Source organism: Protopterus annectens, chromosome 14.part0 (genome assembly GCF_019279795.1).
Source record: "Protopterus annectens isolate FY-2018-M chromosome 14.part0, PAN1.0, whole genome shotgun sequence".
Taxonomy (NCBI): Eukaryota; Metazoa; Chordata; order Ceratodontiformes; family Protopteridae; genus Protopterus; species Protopterus annectens.
Window position 1 is genome coordinate 442,116,642 of NC_056748.1, and position 22,101 is coordinate 442,138,742.

The following is a 22,101-nucleotide window of genomic DNA, read 5'->3' on the forward strand; positions in this document are numbered from 1 at the left end:
GAGGTTTATGGTCATTGTGTCATAATGACCAAGTGGGAACATAGTTGTGTGGAATGGTATTTAGCGTCAGACAAGCAGATGTATAAAAGAACAAGAATTGTTGTGGACAGACACACAGGTATGAGAGTGGAGAAAAATTGTTTTATTAATCACATTTTTTTTGCTAAATAATACTGTAGTCTTTTTGTGCTGTATGATGGGTAACACACTGACACTATGCATTTAGTAGTGCGTGTGTGTGTGTGTGTGTGTGTGTGTGTGTGTGTGTGTGTGTGTGTGTGTGTGTGTGTATGCGTATTTATACACGTGTGCACAGAGAGGTAGCAGTGAGTTGCACTGCATATGTCTGACAACAATGAACTGAAATAAATTTACTGTCAATACTATTTATTTATTCCTTTGATCACAGTCAGACATTTGAAGTGTACACACTCTGTAAGGAGGCTATAATTGTTCTGTACATCTGTATGTGTACAGTGGATATAAAAAAGTTTACACACCCCTGTTAAAATGCCAGGTTTTTGTGATATAAAAAAATGAGACCACAATAAATCATTTCAAAACTTTTCTCACCTTTAATGTGACCTATAACCTGTACAATTCAATTGAAAAACAAACAAGTCTGTTAGGGGAAAAATATAAAAAATTAAAAACGTACAATATGCTGGTTGCATAAGTGTGCACACCCTTAAACTAATACTTTGTTGTGTGTGCACACCCTTAAACTAATACTTTATTGAAGCGCCTTTTGATTTAATTACAGCATTCAGTCTTCTTGAGTACACACCTGCCATCAATTAAAGAGACTCTGATTAACCCCAACTAAAGTTAGGCTTCCTAGCAGGATTTTCCTGACATTTACTCAGTTGCCTGCTACAGCAAAAGCTATGGTTCGCAGAGAGCTTACAAAGCATCTGAGTGATCTCATTGTTGAAAGGTATCTGTCAGGAGAAGAGTACAAAAAATTTCCACAACATTGGATATACCATGGAATGCAGTGAAGACAGATGTTCATCGTGTTTCACTGTTGCAGTCATTGCAATTGGGTTATCCTGCTGGCAGGCAACCCGCAGTCGGCCTGAATTCCAAAGTCCTGGTCCAGCGTCGGTTGCTGTCGCCTCCTCCCTGACGTCAGTGTGCCAGGGGTATAAAAGATGCAGCCGACACCATTTTCTTCAGTCTTTCTTGCCACGCGGTGCCTGAAGCAAAAGCAGTTTGCAAGTGCCGGTCGGCCGACTCCTGAGATTTTCAAGTTTGAATTTCAGATCCGAAGTCTTCATTAAAGTTAAGTACCCCATTGGGGAAACTTTTTTCTTGCTCCAGACCGATGTCAGAAAAAGTTAATAATTGTATTTCTTGTGGGAAGCAAATACCTCATAAGGATTTTCATTCTTACTGTATTCCTTGCCTAGGCCCTGACCACGACATTGCTAGTTGTTGGTTTTGTGCTAGATTTAACCAATGCACTATTAAGCATCAGTACGATTTTGCATTTCATTATTTTGGCAGAAGATTTAATTATATAATGCCGTCAGAAAAGCCAACTACTGAAATTTATAAAAAGCGCAAAGACAAAGAAAAGGACAGGCATCCAAGGTCCAAAACTGACGACGAGGCTTCGGCTAGGCCAGTCGCCGGTTCTTAGTGAGGTACTTTCGCAGTCCCTGACGCCTGCTACCTCAGAGCCACAGGCCGCTTCCAACTCCCACGTGGAGCCGACTAGGCCACTGGAAACTCAAGGTATTAGACCCTCGGAAACTATTCCCTCAGATGGGTCCGGAGCCGCTGAGCAGGCATCGACTTCTGAGGGTGTTTTCAGGCCTGCATAGTTATATGTAAAAACGACTTCAGCTTCAAAGGCAAAGACTAAAGCACCTCTAAAGACAAAGAAACAAGTACAACATTCCCCTGGACAGGCCTCCATGCCTAAGAAACAGATGCTTAAAATGGCCAAAGACCTAATTACTTTGATCAGGGGTTCCCCATCCCCCTCCTGATAAGAGACCTAGGCAAGAGACAGAATATGAATCTTCAGATCATGTTTCCATTTCCTCTGATTCCTCTTCTGAACAGGGATACTCTCTTCCTCCTTATGAGGATTCTGATGCTGAAGAATCTATCCCTTCAGCCTGTCCTCCTGAAGATTATTCTTTTGGGGAGACCCTGCATACTATGACGGAGCATTTTCATTGGGACAGCCAAGATTACTCAGAATCTAAGAAAAGGCTCAGAAATTTTCTTTTACTACCTCAGCACAGGCCCCTTGCTATTCCTCCTGTTTTAGACATTGTAGATGTTGTATTTATAGAGTCCAGTCTCACTCCTGACTCTTTACCACCAGCTCTTTGTAAGCCAGACAGATACTACAGGGTTCCTTATTCACATAAATTTCTTTATAAAAACCCTGCTGCTGACCCAGAAACTATATCTCATGGTCCCAAAGGGGTCAAGGCATCCACCGCAAAAAACCCTATCCCCTCTGATAGGGATTCAATGGCCCTGGACAGATGGGGGAAAAAGATTTACATTTCTGCTACCTTGGCTGTAAGGGCCTTAAATTGTCAGTTTCATATGCTTAAATATCAACAATATCTTATATCACTACTAAAACAAAAAATGTTGACAAATTCTGAATGTGCAGGAAACAAAGAAATGCAGGATTTATTGCATGCAGCTGAACAAGTGGGAAAGCATACTTTGCAATGTGGTTTTGATTCTCTGGAGGCCTCCTGCAGGGCCGTTGTTACGGGTTCTGTCATTAGGAGGCATGCTTGGTTAAAGGAACAGAATCTGCCTGATCATGTTAAAGCAAAATTATTAGCTGCTCCATTACAGCATAATACCTTGTTTGGTGTTAAAGCAGAAGAGGTGTTGAAGAAAATGGAGGACAAAGCTAAATCTATGCAAACAGTCAAGGATTTCTTACAGGTACAAACTCCCAGATTTATCAGGAACTGGCCTGCAAAGAATTGGTCCTTTCCAGTGTCAGACAGGCCACAAAGAGGCAGATACAGATGGCCCAGAGGCAGATCCCAGCCCCAGGACTCATACAGGTCTAAACAATGGGGTGCTTCTACCTCCATAAGCGGAGAAGATAAATCACAGCCATACAGGAAACAGTCTCAATGACTTTCCCCTGCCAGCACCAAGCACTTATCTTCTGGCAGCCCCTTTAGGGGGAAAACTAGCGCTTTTCTCACAAAAGTGGCACATGATCACCCAGGACAAATGGGTCCTGAATATAGTTTCTCAAGGCTATAGGTTCAATTTTCACACCCTGCCAAGGGCAAACGGAATGCCAGACCTGCCACACAATCAATGGGCAGAGGCTCAAAAACAAGTTCAGCCCTCATGGACATGAGGGCCATTCAGCGAGTGCCACAGCAAGAGCAGGGACTAGGATTTTACTCAAGACTCTTCTTGGTGCCCAGAAAGGACAATGCATGGAGACCAATACTGGACCTGTCTATTTTAAACACATTTCTGGATATTCCGAAATTCAAAATGTTGACTCTGCAGCAGCTTCTCCCCATGCTGGGCAAGAAGGCATGGCTTGTGACTTTAGACCTAAAAGAGGCATACCTGCATGTCCCAATCAGACATTCATGCAGAAGATACCTCAGATTTATAGCTGGCTCAATGCACTACCAATTCTCTGCACTGCCCTTTGGCTTATCTACTGTGCCCAGGGTCTTCACAAAATGCCTGGCACCAGTAATTGCATTTTGCAGACAAAGAGGAATACAAATTTATCCTTACTTGGACGATTGTCTTATTCAAGCAGAGAACAAGGACATTCTACTACAGCATCTGGCGTTTGTAAAAAGATTGCTAACATGCCTAGGGTACATAGTAAACGAAAATAAATCAAAACAAGTACCCTCACAAGAGATAATATTCCTGGGTGCAAGCTTAAATACAACTGCCCAGATGGCTTATCTCACACCAGACAAACAAAGACAACTGACTACTTATTTCAAAATGCTGGCAACAAAGACCCAGTTATCTGCAAGATAAATTCTGCAGGCTTTGGGCTTCATGGCATCCTGCATTCTGCTAATTCCATATGCAAGACTGCATATGAGGAAACTACAATGGTATCTAAAAAGTGTTTGGACTCAACATTGCCGCAACCTGGAAACAATAATTACCCTCATTCCCTGCCTGCAACAGGAGTTTCGATGGTGAGCAGAGGCCTGTCACCAAAACAAGGGACAGCCTTTCACTTTACCCACAGCCAGGCAAACATTAACAACAGATGCATCATATTATGCCTGGGGGGGCCCATATGGCAGGAAGATGTATTCAGGGCACATGGTCCGCAAGCCAAATGCATCTACATATCAATCAAAAAGAGATGCTAGCTGTTCAAAATGCCCTGACAGCCTTCAAGGATCTACTTCATCCAGGACAACTATTGATAAAGACGGACAATACTACAGTCATGTGGTACATAAACAAGCAGGGAGGCACACATTCCTTCCCCCTCTGCAGACTAGCCATGACTTTGTGGGACACAGCATTGACTTACCAAGTACATCTGCAAGCACAATACCTGCCAAGAAGGATAAATTCTGTGGCAGAAGAACTAAGCAGAAACCTAATGGATCCCCATGAGTGGAAATTGGATCCACAAGTCTTCAGCATGATAACAAGGAACTGGGGATGCCCGGACATAGACCTATTTGCCTCGCCTCACAACTGCCAACTACAGAAATTCTGCACAAGGACTTATCACAAGCTAGCATGGAAAGTGGATGCTCTATCTTTCAGCTGAAAAAAACTTAACGGTATATGCCTTTCCCCCACTGCCTCTCCTCCTAAAGGTCAGACAAGAGAAGCCAAAAATGATACTGATTGCCCCAGACTGGCCCTGCCAGCACTGGTACCCAATCCTAAAGAGCTTGTCTCAATGCCCAGCCTGGACATTGCCTCAAATTCCTCACTTATTGACTCAACAAAACAATCAGATCCTGCACAGCCAACTCAGGACCTTAAACCTGGCAGCATGGCAGATAATGTAACCATTCAAAACATGCCTCCTTCTAAAGCAGTGATGGATGTTAATTTGGAGGCCAGGAGGCCTAGTACCAGAAAATCTTATGCAGAAAAATGGAAGAGATTCTGTGCTTGGAACCAGGCACAAGGAATTGACATGATTGTACCAAATATTCCTCAGATTTTACAATACTTAAATGAGATGCTGGACAATGGCCTATCCTTTTCCTCAATTAAGATTCATGCCTCTGCCATTTCAGCTCACTACAATACAGAACCACCTCTATTTTCTCATCCATTACTAAGGCAGTACCTCAGAGGGGCCAAAAACATAAGACCTCCAAGGAGAGCACCAGTACCTGCATGGGACCTAAATTATGTCTTGGAAAAACTCACACTGCCTCCTTTTGAGCCAGCCTCTACAGCTGATATAAAATTCTTATCTTGGAAAACAGCTCTGCTCCTAGCAATAACCTCTGCAAGATGAGTCTCAGAGTTACAGGCACTCATGGCTGTGGAACCCTTTATTATTTTCCATCAGGACAGGGTTGCTCTGAGGACAAACCCGACATTTATGCCTAAGGTAGTGTCCAGTGTGGCCCTGAATCAAACAATTCATTTGCCTACCTTTTATCCAAACCCACAGAATAAGGGTGAGAGACTTCTGCATTCTTTGGACATTCACAGGCAGCTATCCTTCTACTTGGACAGAACCAAAGCTTTCAGAAAGACTGAACAACTTCTAGTGGCATATGCTGCAGGATCACAAGGAAAGGCTATCTCAAAGCAGACTATTTCAAAATAGATAGGCCACTGCATTCATTTCTGCTATTCACAGCATGGCAAATCAGTGCCTAAGGGCATTAGGCCACATTCATCCAGAGCAGCAGCCACCTCAGCAGCCTTCCTCAGAGGAGTACCAACCAAAGACATCTTAGAGGCTGCAACTTGGAGTTCAGTGCACACTTTTACAAAGCACTATCACTTACCTCTCTCCTCTAAATCTAGAGCAGGCTTTGCCACTGGAGTTCTGCAAGGCCTCATAGCCTCTCCTAATCCTATTTAGCTCCAGCTGCCCAACCTTAGCTTTGGGATTCAACTCAATTGTAATGAATGCAACAGTGAAACACGCTGAACATAGTACAGTTGTGTACCTACCATAAATGTAGATGTTCGAGTGTATTCACTGTTGCACTCCAGGTTAGCCACCCACCATCCCCCTTTCCTTTGCTGGGTCTTATCTGTACTTCTCTATTCTATACAACTTATGTGGTGTATTTGCTTGTAGATGAAGGCAGACTTTTACTTTTCTGCATGCATGTTTATTGGCATAAATTAGCCTACCCTTTTGGGGGCACCTGACATCTGGGGCAAGAAAAACTGAAGAAAATGGTGTCAGCTGCATCTTTTATACCCCTGGCACACTGATGTCAGGGAGGAGGCGACAGCAACCGATACCGGACCAGGACTTTGGAATTCAGGCCGACTGTGGGTAGCCTGCCAGCAGGATAACCCAATTGTAATGACGGCAACAGTGAATACACTCAAACATCTACATTTATGGTAGGTACACAACTGTACTTTATCAAAAAGTGGAGGAAATATGGGACAATAGTGACGTTTCAAAGAACTGGACGTCCCTCCAAAATTGATGAAAAGACAAGACAAAACTGGTCATGGAGGCTGCCAAGAGACCTACAGCAAACTGAAGAAGCTGCAGGAATTTCTGGCAAGTACTGGTTGTGTACTACATGTGACAAAAATCTCCCATATTCTCCATATGTCTGGACTATGGGGTAGGGTTTCAAGATGGAAGCCATTTCTTACACAGAAAAACATCAAGGCCTGGATACAATTTGCAAAACAATACATCAAGTGTACCAAACGCATGTGGGAAAATGTGTTATGGTCTGATGAGACCAAGGTTGAACTTTTTGGCCACAATTCCAAAAGTTATGTTTGGAGCAAAAACAACACTTCGCATCACCAAAAGAACACCATCCCCATGATGAAGCATGGTGATGGCAATATCTTGCTTTGGGGTTGCTTTTCTTCAGCTGGAACTGGGGCTTTAGTCAAGGTGGAGGGAATTATGAACAGTTCCAAATACCAGTCATGTTTGGCCCAAAACATTCAGGCATCTTCTAGAAAGCTGAAGATGAAGAGGAATTTCACCTTTCAGCATGACAATGACCCCAAGCCTACACCCAAATCAACAAAAGAATGGCTTCACCAGAAGAAAAATAAAGTATGGAATGTCCCCAGCCAGAGCCCAGACTTAAATCCAATAGAAAATTTGTAGGGTGACCTGAAGAGGGCTGTGCACAAGAGATGCCCTCACAATCTGACAGATTTGGAGCGCTTTTGCAAGGAAGAGTGGGCAAATATTGCCAAGTCAAGATGTGCCATGCTGATAGACTCCTATCCAAGAAGACTGAATGTTATAATTAAATCAGAAGGTGCTTCAGCAAAGTATTAGTTTAAGGGTGTGCACACACAACAAAGTATTAGTTTAAGGTTGTGCACACTTATACAACCAGCTTATTGTACGTTTTTTATTTTTTATATTTTTCCCCCTAACAGATTTGTTTGCTTTTCCATTAAATTGAACAGGTTATAGGTCACATTAAAGGTGGAAAATGTTTTGAAATGATTTATTGTGGTCTCATTTTTTTATATCACAAAAACCTGGCACAGTTAAATAAGTGGATGTAACTGGTTGGCATGTACGGCTGAGTGTGGGGTTCTGTAAGTAATACTGCATGTCTGTGTGGGGGCAACAAGCAGAAATACATTAGTAGTGACCATTATTTATTTATTTATTTGTTTATGTAATGATAGTTACATATTTTAGGGGAACACAGGAGCTGTAATGTCTGGGCTCATGCGTGTTTGTGTATATATACAGACACACACACACACACACACACACACACACACACACACACACACACACACACACACACGTGTGTGTGTGTTTGTGTGTGTGTGTGTGTGTGTGTGTGTGTGTGTGTGTGTGTGTGTGTGTGTGTGTGTGTGTCTGTGTGTTTTTATATGTTTATATGTGAATGAGCAGGCCTGCAGTGGGTTGTACTGTAGTGAGACAGAATAGAGTTGAAATGCATTACTGTGGCCATTAGTTATTTATTCATTCATTTCATCATCAGAATCAAAAAATTAAGATGTACACAGTAAATAAAGGGGCTGTACATGTGTGTGCATGTGTGTGTGTGTGTGTGTGTGTGGGGTCTACATTACATAGTCGAAGTTCCGTAACCCTGAACACCTAATGGTCGAACCATTATGTTCGAAGTTACAGAACTTCGAGTATGTAAAAAAAAAAATAACTACACAACAGACAAAACAATAACTTGTTGTAAGCAGGCGGGCAACCCCTGCACCCCCCCCACACCCCCTGCTACTTAAAAATACCAACTCTGAGATCTCACCACATTGAAGTGAATGGAAACCTCCACTTACGGAGATTTCCATTCAAACACTCAAACTTTTACAAATTCAAACGTATGGTCTCGACCATATGTGGTTCGAAGTTGTAAAAGTTTGACTATGTGATAGGAACTCGTGTGTGTGTGTGTGTGTGTGTGTGTGTGTGTGTGTGTGTGTGTGTGTGTGTGTGCTCATGAGGAAGGGTGTTGCAGTGGATTGTACTATATGGATCTGACAGCACTGAACTAATGTGTTCATTATTTATTTATTTGTTCATTCATTTGATTGCAGTCAGACATGTTTGTGCAGTCAATAAAGTGTTTAAATTTAGTGAGCAGAAAAGTAGCCTAGGGATAAAACTAACTTGATATGTACCGTCATTTGTTCACAATAAAACGATTGTTGATCTGAATTGGTGGGTTTAGCATGTGTTTAAGGAAAATAAGGTGAAACCATTTATAGTGACCATTATTGATATCTGATACTTAGAAAATTTAATTTTGTTTAGAAATAGTTGCATTAGAAGTTATTGTGGAATTTCAGTAATGCATATACCATGATGCAGGTACAATATGTAACAAAGTACTTTAAGATCAAAATTGTTGCATACTGATATTCAGCACACAGCCACAAGGTACATTTTAATCTGTAAGGAATCTGTAGCATCAATGCTAGTTTTATTAAACTTGTGTATCTTTATCTCTTACAGTAGTGATATGCAGGTGACAGGAAGTGGACACTGTGCCTACAGTACTGCACAGAAAGCCATTGGAAAGGATAATTTCACACAGATTCCTGAGGGAGTTAATGGAGTAGAGGAAAGAATGACTATAATATGGGAGAAGGGAGTGGTAAGTACAGTTTTTGTGCATGTTATGTTATACTAAAGTTTGAGCCAAACTGTGGATTTCACATGATTGTCATAAGCCAGAGTTCCAGTAAGTATCAGAGATCACCTTCAATGATGAATAAGTACATGGGTAGATTAGTACATCTAGCAGTATGTAATTCTAGCAGTATGTAATAACAGTGGAGAGATTAGTACATTTGTACATATTTAAATGTAGCAGTATATGGTAACATTAACCACAGTGTTGGCACTTACAAACTAGATGGCCCTGTTGAATTTCAGTTTGCAAGAAGTAGTGATATAGTTGATATATATGCCATGAATCTGAATCATGCATACTGCTTGAGTCTAGTGCCATTTATGATCAAACATGTGTCAAACACTACCTGGCAGTTCATGTAATGGTCGACCTTCCTGTTCACATACTTTTATGACTGTGAGCTAGGTGTAGCATTTATCTACATGTGTGTGATCTGTAACACCAAGTACCACAGAGAGGTGGACACTGTTATATAGTGTTAGCTGTTTCATCTGATGTACTAGGAAATCATTTATGCTCATGCACATGTAGGAGCATTATGTCAAGGAGCTTTGTGAGTATTCTGGAGGTAGATGCCTGTGAAATACCCAGTGTGTCCCTATGTTGTTTCTAAGAGGACCCTAGCTATGGAAAGAGCTATATATTCCTTTGTCTAAACGGGTATCAAAAGGACACACATTCGTATCTGTTTTGTTTATGGGCCATACATGCTGACCAAGATCCATACAATGTCCTGAACAACTCTATAGCGATCACTGACCGCTTGATCACTAAAAATCTAGTGAATGAATGGATCATCCGTGTGTCTGACCGTGGATTCACCTACAACCAAGACATTGTTAAATGTATTGTCTCAGCCTTGCTGCATTAAAGACTTCTGCTTAACAGTTGAGTGGCACATTTTTGTATTTGTGTTTTTTCATAGTGTCAGAGCATCATGTATGTTGATTAAGACCTGTTGATGAGGTTTTGCATGTAGGAGGTTGATTTGAGGGCTTTGACCTAGATATAGCAATTTGAGGAGACCTGGGTAGAGATTTTTTTAACAGAATTAATGTATGACAGTTTTGTTTTGATAGTGTGGGAGTGTTGCACAGCTGTGGATGGGGGTAGGACAGTTTTATGCTCACTGCATGCAGCTGATTGAGAGAGAATGCCTATAGTTTAATTAAGTGTTTACACCTCACACAGAGTCCATTGGATGAATAGGAGTTCATTCTCAATTAGCATGTGGAAGTTACCACACCGACTTAGGGAATAGAGTGTTGTGTGACTGACACCAGAAGGGGGTGGGTTAATCTACTGTCTCTCCATGATAACCAGGGCAGTCATGTAATGAAAGTTTGAGGGAAATAAAAGAGCAGTGAGGGAGTATTTGGGGAGAGAAGTTTGTTGGGCTGATGATATGTATGGCACAACTGCACAGACATGTGCAGGTAAGAAGAAGTTCATGCAAGTACAGATATTCAATCAGTATTATGTCCTTGGACAGGCAGACAGTTGTTAATCCACATTGCTATAATTTAAGATTTATATATATATAAATAGCTGATTGAGGGAGAATGCCTATAGTTTAATTAAGTGTTTACACCTCACACAGAGTCCATTGGATGAATAGGAGTTCATTAGGCAAAACCACAACCCCAGCACCCATCTCTACAGTCACAACATAACCTACCCTTTTATCTTTCACTAATTATATAAACCTTCACAGGAATGATAACAAATTCTACTAGACTCACTAACATCATTATCCTTCACCTCCTTTACTATGGCCTGGTTCAGAAGCTACTCTAACTCAACCTATAGCTGCCCTCCACATCCATATTCAAAACTCCCTCAATTGCACCTTCTAGTACATGGTTATGCCCTTGAGTTAACAAATGTAAAATAAATAAAATAAATAAATATATATAAATCCCAAACGAAAATGGTGCACGCGAACGTACTGAGTAGGTGCACAAAGTAGATAACATAAATACCCAACAGTTCCTCAGCACTCCGAGTGAAATGAAATAAAATAAACAGCCATTATGAAGAGAAGTTTTATTCAAGCATAGCCTGCATCAGTAACACGTGTGATTTCAAAGGCAGAAACCCGGATTTAAATACAAAAAGGTACAGCCACAACCAGCAAATATTTAAAGGTGCAGACACTAAGAATAAACACAATTGAACACAATTGCCCAATTGTTTCAATACTGACACAAATAAACTAGTAATTATATATTTAAATATGTATATACTTCCCCAAACCTAATCAAAATTGATTAAACAAAACATAATATACTTCACCATGAAAACCCAAACTAATAACAATCAATAGGGGCTATATGCAGTAAAATACAGAGTCATGTATACAAGATAGAAACCCATGTCATATATAGCCAAATACTACCCTACCAATATATAAAAAAATATAAAAATCTACAATGAGTGCAGTAGGTAGCACTTACTGCAGTTCTTGTAAATATTGTAAACTGATGGCGAAAACTAAGTATTTTACATCAGTGAATACCAAGAGGGTGTTTGACATTAAATATCTTATAAAATGCAGCAGTACATGGGTCATTTACATGGCTGTATGTCAGTGTGGGGCATTTTATGTAGGTCAGACCTCTTGTACACTAAAACAAAGAATTGCCCTTCATATTAGTGATATAAAGTGCCAGCATGTTCGAAGTGCTTTATATAAGCACAAGACAATTCATACTACAGCACATTTTGTGTTTGTATGCTTAGATATGGTAACTATGCAAGACAACAATGTTTCGCTTAAACACAAAATACTAACTGATAAGGAACGTAGGTGGATTGTTCATTTGGGGGCACTTTTTAAACCTGGTTTAAATGACCAATGGAAGTGATACCAAAGTATACAATATAGGTATATAGAAACAAGTCATAAAGGGTTATATAGTAAATTATATTGATGGAAAGTGTGGTTAGTCCAAAATAGACTCAACACACCATTAATACTGATACAACAATTTACCAACCATATATTATAGAATTCATTATATAGGCATTGTAATTAAAATGTTGGTATACACACATATATATATATATATATATATATATATATATATATATAAAGAAAAACATTTTTTATATAAATTTTTTTTGTAATACACGATAGTATATGCATGTATTTTATATATATATATATATATATATATATATATATATATATATATATGTGTGTGTGTGTGTGTGTGTGTGTGTACTTATGCATAGTCTTTATATATATATATATTTTTTATATTTTTCTATATATTGGTAGGGTAGTATTTGGCTATATATGACATGGGTTTCTATCTTGTATACATGACTCTGTATTTTACTGCATATAGCCCCTGTTGATTGTTATTAGTTTGGGTTTTCATGGTGAAGTATATTATGTTTTGTTTAATCAATTTTGATTAGGTTTGGGGAAGTATATACATGTTTAGATATATAATTACTAGTTTATTTGTGTCAGTATTGAAACAATTGGGGGAATTGTGTTCAGTTGTGTTTATTCTTAGTGTCTGCACCTTTAAATATTTGCTGCTTGTGGCTGTACCTTTTTTGTATTTAAATCCGGGTTTCTGCCTTTGAAATCACACATGTGTTACTGATGCAGGCTATGCTTGAATAAAACTTCTCTTCATAATGGCTGTTTATTTTATTTCATTTCACTTGGAGTGCTGAGGAACTGTTGGGTATTTATATATATATATATATATATATATATATATATAAAAGTATGTATGTATACATGCATATATTTAGTGCAGTATAGGCTTTTTAGAAAGACTCCATGAGGAACACTATTAAAGGCCTTAGTTAAGTCAGAATAAATTTCACAGACTTTTAGGCCTCAATCCATTGCAGTACTAATTGATTAATAGAAGTTTTTCAAAGAAGTTAAAGTTGATCTGCCATTGATGAAACCATGCTAAAACACATCATCTTCAGGACCATGTAATTTGTCACATTCTAGTAAAGATAGTAAACTATTTTAAAAACATTTACCTAATACTGAAGATAAAGTTGTAGGACCATACTTTTCGAAAGCTTCTGCCCTCCCACCCTTATGTATAACTACAATATTAGCTACCCTCCATGATTAGGGGTCTACACATTCTCTTCACTAAGGCATCGAGTAAGATACTTGATGGTGAGACTAGGTAATCTTTGACTTTATATATAGACTACACTGAAATGTTATCAGGATAAATTTATTTATTTAACATTTGTTGACCGGGAAAATCTGACTAGGACAAAGCCTATTTTCAGTGGAGGTCCGGGGAGAAATGCTCCAGATGCATGCCTTTAGAATGTGGGAGGAAACCAGAGCACCTGGAGGAAACTCACACAAAGGTAGAGAGGACATGCAGACTCTGCATAGAAGGCACCCCAGCTGAAATTTAAACCGGAGGACCTTTTGCTGTGAGGCAACAATGTTAACCGCTGCACCACTGCACCACCGATAAAGTAATACAAGTAGACTTAACTTTTATGAGACTTGTTAACAAGGGCAGTTAACTATGGTTGCATTCAGAGATTCTGCACTGGAAACAAAACCATTCCTCAAAGAGGCAGAGAAATAATTATTATACAGTTATGTCATGTATTTAGAATTACTACATTACTCATGGATTTTAATGGACCAGAATTTGCCTGGCTATTATTATGATAACTGAAATATTTGTAAAAGGACTTCTTGTAGGAAGCTGAGGATCGCTGTTGTCCAGCCTCCTGCTCTCCCTGCAGTGTGACACTAGTGGCTAACAATGACCAGTCAGTAGCTGTGATAGTGTGTCTGATTGAATAGACATCTATAACATTAGAGGTATAGAATCTCAAAGGAGATTACAACATAGTCAGAACTACACAAGGTGTGTGTGTGGGGGGGGGTCATAACCTCAGGATAAGTAATGAAAATTAAATCTTAATTTTTTTCCCACAGATATTCAACTGAACAAAGTTTGTGAAATTGTTTTCATCTATTAAGTCCAAAAATGCCATTTAAGAATATGATTTACAAGATGATATATTATAGCAGATACTGTGAAACTTAAAATCGCCTATGGGTATGGTTGGCATATTCACAAATATTTCCCAACTTGTAACTTAGGTGGAAAGGCTCAGGACCAAAAAACAGCTTGTACTTTGCACAGTAATCAAAAGTTGCTTCTATAAACCTACGTTACTTTTTGTGGAGTAGAATTTAAGCCATTGCCTCCAACATGAATCAAGGTCATAACAAAAGACTGAACCAGAGTAAGCAATTTATCTGGCAAATCAGGAATGTTCCTGAGTTTTACATCCTGGAGGCATAACACAGAATCTATCGTTCAGTCTAACCCCACAGGTAGACAGAAATGGTACCACACAGTCATCAGTTATAAGGACACCCTTACTACTGATAACTCTGTAGAGGACTAGGCATCGATAGTAAATAGCACAGAGGAGATAGTGTTTCCTGTTAAAGATGTCTTTTTTTAATATCCTTCACCTTACTGTGGAACTTGGAGTACTGTCTGACACAGCTGAGATGTGAGTATGTTTTGTTTGTGCTCTGTAACATTCAAGCATATAGCTCCCTCATTAACTGATTGGAAACATAAAAATCATCACCCAATATGTTATTCTTCAAGCAGTCTTTACCCTTATGAAATGTGGAATGAGTAGTCATGCAAGTTTTTATACCCTGTCTTAAAAGAGTCAGTTGTTGGTATACTATCTTTAGAATTTTTCAGATTTTAATTTGTTCTGAAGCTTCTTCTAAGACATAATGCAAGATCTACTATTTGGGGAACTGGTAATTACACATCATCATGTGACATGTTACTGTCTTTACACAGATGTGATAACTTCTCCACATTGGCTAGAAATGGTTTTCTTGATTTTAACAAATTATGATGCTCATTATTATACCATGTTTAGTATAATGGTACCTTCATCAAAAGGTGAAGATAGCCAGACCTGAATACATTTGTCCATAAAGCTAATCCACTATATTACCATATAAGAATAGCGTATTTCTTATATAATATTTACAAACTGGGGACAAAGATTAAATAATATAGTTTTAAAGGCATGTACAAAGGAATCTGCAGAAGAAAACCTGAATGGTCCAAAGTATGCAAATGAAAAAGTACATTTTTCTCAGCAGACAGTGGTAATATACATATAAAAATAATGGCAAAACAAATTTTGTATAAAGTATTCCTAATCAGACACCCACCAAAAATAATTATATTTAGACCCAAACTCACCAGGCTGCAGTCCCACCTAGCCTAAGTTAACTGGCCCCCAATGCTATCACTAAACAAAGCTAACAATACAGCCATCAATTTCACAGGGTTTCTTCTAGCACTCCTGCACACCTACTTCCATATTATCACTAGATTATTTAATGACTCCAAACCTGACTAGCTAACAAAAGAACTTAAATCTCTAATGAACCTTTGTGATGACACATGGAAAACCTGGAAACGTATATTCTCATGTTTGAAAGGGGAAATGGCTAGGCTTAAAATGGCCCACAAGTGCAGCTAGCCTAGTACTTCCATTGGAACAAGACCCCAGGGCCATCATCTGTAAACACTACACAACATTGAGAAATGCCACCAAACTGGCTTCTCTACATACAAAGCTAAATGTCTACAGTCAACACAATCACTCGCTCTCTCTGTCTCTCCTTCACTCACTTAAACAGTTTATGAAGGTGGTCAGTAATATAACAGGAAGAAACTATCCCCAAAAGATATGTCCAGTCTTGGGTATATACCTTGCTTCTATGGTAACCTGATACCTTTTTACTTCCTCAGAGAATTGTGTAATCTTCTACCACCATCACAGTCACACCTCCAGAACACCAAGCTCAAATCTACTTGAGTTCATACCACCCTTTTACGTCTCCAAAATAACTTCTAAACAAATCCCTACCTTTACTTGAACAAATTCCTTTTGACTCCCTAACAGGGTCAAATAACATTTTTCATGGTTTCTGTACCATTGCAAAACACATCTATAACCTGTGCCTTACCAGCACTATTATCCCTGCAGTTTGGAAGGCCTTTGTCAGACTTGTCTCTAAAAAAATCTGAGTCCACTTCTTGCATTCACTTCTGCCCATCTCCATCCTTCAACCCTGAACAAACTACTAGAGAAGCCAGACTACAATCAAGTTAGCTCCAGCTTACAAAAATATCACTTGCTCTGAAAAACACAGCATGACATTTGTGCTGGAAGAAGCACTCTGACGGCATTATGGACCTTGTCTGATGATATCCTAACTATTATGAATAAAGGTACTCTAACTGAAGTCATATTCTTTGACTTAACACAGGACTTTGATATGGTTAACTACCCTATACTACTTCTCCATCTCCAAGACATTGGTATCAGCTACATCACCACCCATTGGTACAACGATTTCTTATCCAACAGAACTTTGAGTAAAGATAGGTTCTACCCTCTCTGCGCCTTCATTAATTCAGGACTTCCACAAGGTTATATCCTTGCCCAATATAGTAAACTCTCAGTTAACCGGAACGCAAGCAACCAGAAAAAAAAGAGTAATAGTAATTTAATAGTAACTCTCAAGCAACCAGAAACTACAGTTATCCGGCATCTACCAGTCCCCATGGGTGTTGGTTAACTGAGAGTTTACTGTACTTTTTTGTCCATTTTTATTTATTCTATTCATTAACACTTTGTTGACCAGGTTAGTCCCATTAGGCCGATGGCTTCTTTTCAGAGGAGAAATAAAATGGTAATCATTTTGACTAGGGGAAATTTGGCCAGGGTACCGTGGATCTTCCCCTATTATCTGGAGTAGAGAAAGTGAATTATTCTCTGGAACTGCTAGGTGGCACCACAGGGCTGCCACTGCAGTTCCAGGAATTCTGAGGTGGAAGAGAGTGCAGCAGAGCTGGAGAAAACTTATTGAAGGAAGGAGAAAGAGATGAAATAACTGTTACAGAGTTGAAAAATGAAAGACTAAAGACAAAATGTTGGTAGATTTGATGGACCAGACAGAGCCAAAGGAAGGAAAGGAAGTGTAATGGAGTGACATGGTAGAGAAGAAGAAACTGAAGTTGGAAACACAAGCAACAGCTGGTGAAGAAAAAACAATGGCGGTATTCTCGGCTGGTAGAGTAACCAGTTTTCAGGGTTTACCCGTGTAGCCAGGTTTTTTGTTGCAAGAAAGAAGTTAGGCAGATGCAGCAAGGCAAGGATGAATGGAAGAAGAAACTGAGAGGAGACAAACAGCTGCAGACTGTAAAATTATTGTTCTTAAAATGTTTTTTAATAATGTGGAGCTTTTCTTCCCAGGACTCTGCTGAAAATGGCTTCTACTCAGTAGGACTTTCCCGATAATCAAATGTCAATAAATAAATTAATAAGAAAGGAGCAAAACAGGGATGGCCAATAAGTATGTGCTTATTTTAATTAGTAATTAATGCAGTAGTACAGATATACATGTATGAAATGAGGGAGGTAAGCCCTGAGATGGAAGGAAATACTATAGTTCCAATATGTATGACAAATGCAGATGATTTAGGTCTAATAACAAAAAACAAAGAATGGATCATTGAGGTTGTAATAAGGATCAAAAGCTGTTAAGAAGGCTAATCTGCAGTTAAATAAAATGAAGTGTAAGGGATTTGATGAGCTAAACAATAAATGGAATATATTTCAGAAGAAATTAAAGATTTTGGGAGTGACATTTGACGAGTATGAACATGTATTACATCAAGAGTGATACTGGAACAAATAAATAAATTGTTAGCTTGGTGGAATTACTTGAACACCTATCCATAGACCCCAGTATAGCGAATGGTCCTTTCATTGAACCTACACATCACCAAAACTTTTTCCAGGGCAAAAAGTTATCTGTCCAATATGCCAAACAATACACACACTGCAGTATATTGAACCACCAAAGTGGTGGGCTATGCCTCACATACTCCCCAATGTGAGGGGCTGTGCCCACCACACCCCCTACTTAAATATACTAACTCCAAGATCACACTACAGTGGGGAAAAGGGCAGTGATGTTGGACAGCTAACTCTTTTCCCAGGGAAAAGCATTTGCTAATGTGAATATTCACTAAACAGCTGTTCACTGTATTGGGGTTGATGAATAGGTGTTCAAGTACTTGTGTTTTCGTGGAAGTGATATAGACCTATATATTATATATATATACTAGATCATCGAAGGTTCACTTCAGGTAACCTCAGTTCATCAAACAAAAAACATTGAATGTCTCCTTCAGTGAATGCTCACTTCACTGAATGTTTTATACAGGGAAAGTGACTACTTGCAAAATATTTCCCCGTAACACACAATAGAGTATTTTAAAGCCACCCAGGTGGGGGCTGCCCCCACACACACATCCCCCTAACTATATATACCAACTCTGAGATTGCATTACAGTGGGAAAAAGGGCAAATTTCCTTATGTTGGCCAACTACTTCCTTTCCCTGTGTAAATCCTTCGCTGATGTGAACATTTGCTGAAGTGAATGTTCAATGGTATTTGTTCGATGAATGGAGGTTAGGTGAAGTGAACCTTCAATGAACTAATATAGACCCTATATATATATATATATATATATATATATATATGTGTGTGTGTGTGTGTGTGTGTATTATATATCTGTGTATATATATATATATATATATATATATATATATATATATATATATATATCCACACACACACACACACACACGTGTATATATATATATATATATATATTATATATTTTATATATATATATATATATATATATATATATATATATATATATATATATATATATATATATATATATATATATATATATATATATATATATATATATATATATATATATATATATATATATATATACTATATATATGTTTCCTACTCAAATGGAAAAAGAGTTATTATATTTTTTTTTAGCTTCATTTGGGGCTAAAGGCTGAACTCAGTGAGAAGAGAGATCATTTATAATAAAAAAGAAGTAGGCAGCTTGAAATTAAAAATTCAATGGTGCAGTTAGCATCTATGCATTTATTTTGGGCAATGAGAAAGGTAAAAGAAAGACAAAAACAAATGATAGTCAAGATGATGTATGAAAAAATATAAAAATGTATGGTAAGGGAAAAGAAAAGAAAAAAGAAAAAGAGACCGGATGGAAGAAAAACAATATGACAAGAAAGTAAAATTGTGGATGTTAAAGGTAGGTGAGGATGACGGAAATAGAAAAAAAGTAATATGATTTTAGAAAGAAATGGTATACCCATGGAATAAATTTAAAAAAGATGAAAAAAAGAGAACAAAAGCAAAAGAAATGGGTATTGTTTTTTTTATGAACCAGAGGATTTTTTTTCTGTAAAATGTTATTAGACAAATGAAAGGGAATATGAAACATAAGGTATTGAGGAAAGAAAATGTGTTGGCTGTAGTGAAGAAGAAACAAAAAATATTCTTTTTTAGATTACAAAAAGAATAAAGAATTTTGGAAAAAGTTTAAAAATTAATATAGATGGGAAAGAAATATGAATATGATATATGAGAACCATGATAAAATAAAGAAATGTGATGTTAATGAATGGGTAAAAGTACTTTTTGTGACAATATTGGTGCTGTGGAAAAGAAGATGTGAGAATATATTATATAGCAAGAAAATGGAAGAGGATGATAATTTAGCCGAAATAAGAAGATGGTTGTGGAGGAAAGGCTGGGGGATAGAGGGTAAATATAAGAGGGAAAAAAATGAAAGAAATAGAACTATTTAGTTAAATTCTTTTGTGCTGATAACCTGTAAATAATTTTAAATATGAATGCAAAAAATGGATGTGTAAATAATTGGTTTAAAATTTTTAATATGGTATAAATGAATGTAAATGTTAATAATGCACCCCTATTATCTGGAGCTGCTAGATGTCACCAGACAGCAGCTACTACAGTTCTGTAATCCAAGATGGAGGAGAGTAAAGTGGGTCAAATGAATGAAGCTTGTGATATGTTTGTGACAGAAGAAGAGAATAAAGAGATGAATATAGCAAGAATATAGAATAGTAGTTTAGCAATACCAATATCAGAGTAAATGATTGATAAGGATGAACTACCTGAAGGAGAAGAAGCTACTTGGAGTGAGATGGTCGACAGAGTTGAACACGAAGATGTGACTGAGGGATCAGAAAATGACCTAGTAAGAGTTGGAGAAGAGAAACTGGAGCTATTCCAGGCCAGTGGAGTAGATGGTTCTCAGGGTTTATCTCTGCAACATGTCATACATATGCAGATGCAGTGAGGCAAGCAAAGCAGTGAAAATAAATGGTGAATGAAAATTGTCAAAACTTTACAAGTACTTTACTGACAATGAGAAGACATCCAGTGGAAAGACTAATGAGGTAAAACTAATGATGTTATAAATGCAAATGAACTTATAGGTAACATTATTTACCATTAGGATATACTGTTAAAGATGGAAGTACATTCATATGTATAGAATTTGATATTCTATGAAGTGATATTTGAAAGGTTTACTCTGTTTGAATGTTTTGATTGTGAATTTGACAACTGGAATGCAGTAGCACCAATAAATAATTATTTACTGCAAAATGATTTGGGACGGCAACTGAAAAAAAGCTAACTATACAATTCATAAAAACAGAGAAACTAGTGGTCTTAAAACTTTGTTGATGAAATCAGTCACAATAATTCCCAAAAATCATGAAAACCAGGTAGTGTTCTAAAGCAACAAGCCTTTATTCATCTTAGACAAGCGATCCTAAGTAATAAAAATCAGAAATATTTTACAGTGTTAAACATATCAGCTTTTATACTATTTTATTTATTTATTTTTATTTTATTAAATCCTAGTTAAGGAAAACACTACCTATTTATTTGCAACCCACATTCCCAAATCAGGTATTAAGAAAAGCATAACATACACATAAAAAGACTGACTTTTAACTACAATCGCTTTTGACTAACTAATCCAATAAAGTATTCATTAGGTCTGTGACAAGAACTAAAGTCATGTACATAAGTAGATAAATAAAAAGGGCTAACTAGATTGATACAAAAAAACACATAGATAATGTTTGTGGCTTGATAGCTAACTATAACACTATAAATATAAATATATAGCTACCTAATAATATCTAATATGTATCAGTATGTATAAAAACTAAGTTCCCAAGCAACAGAAAATGACAAAAAACACTAAACCAACTGCTGGAACCCAAACAGAAAATGACCAGAACCAGTTCACAACTGTTTTATTGCAGCAAATAAGCGCTTTCATGTGTATATAACATACACGTCTTCAGAATAAAAAACATTCACAAAAATTCAGTTTAAATAACCCACCATTAAAATCACATGACCCAGCAACACACCTACCAATTCTAATCTTAAAGGTTACTTGCTGATATAATAAAATACATAAAGACTATGCAAATATATACTAAGAAAAAAACTAAACCTAATGTTTCCCTAAAATGTACAACATAATACATTAAATGTAGTGAGACATAGGTCTTAAAACACAAGTTATGGATAAAGACTCATTCAAACCTGGCGGTGAGGTGGCATTTAATTTCAATTGCCAATGCAACTCCCTCCATTCTACCATGTCACGCCACAGTCCCCCTAGTAAATTACACTGTAGTTCTCCTCTGCTTGATGTCATAAATGTGTTCATAAATACAGTCTTTAAAACTACGAATGGTTTTCCCAACATAAATCACTCCCATTGATTTACAA

At 37.7% G+C, this 22,101-nt stretch overlaps 1 protein-coding gene across 1 annotated transcript in view; it reads left to right on the plus strand.

Annotated features, from left to right (window-relative positions):
• CRMP1 (collapsin response mediator protein 1) overlaps nt 1-22,101 on the plus strand; it is an 808,535-nt gene that overhangs the window by 577,115 nt on the left and 209,319 nt on the right. The window contains exon 11 of the mRNA XM_044056207.1: nt 9,155-9,296. Within this exon, the coding sequence (XP_043912142.1) occupies nt 9,155-9,296 (142 nt within the window). The remainder of the gene's footprint in view (nt 1-9,154; nt 9,297-22,101) is intronic.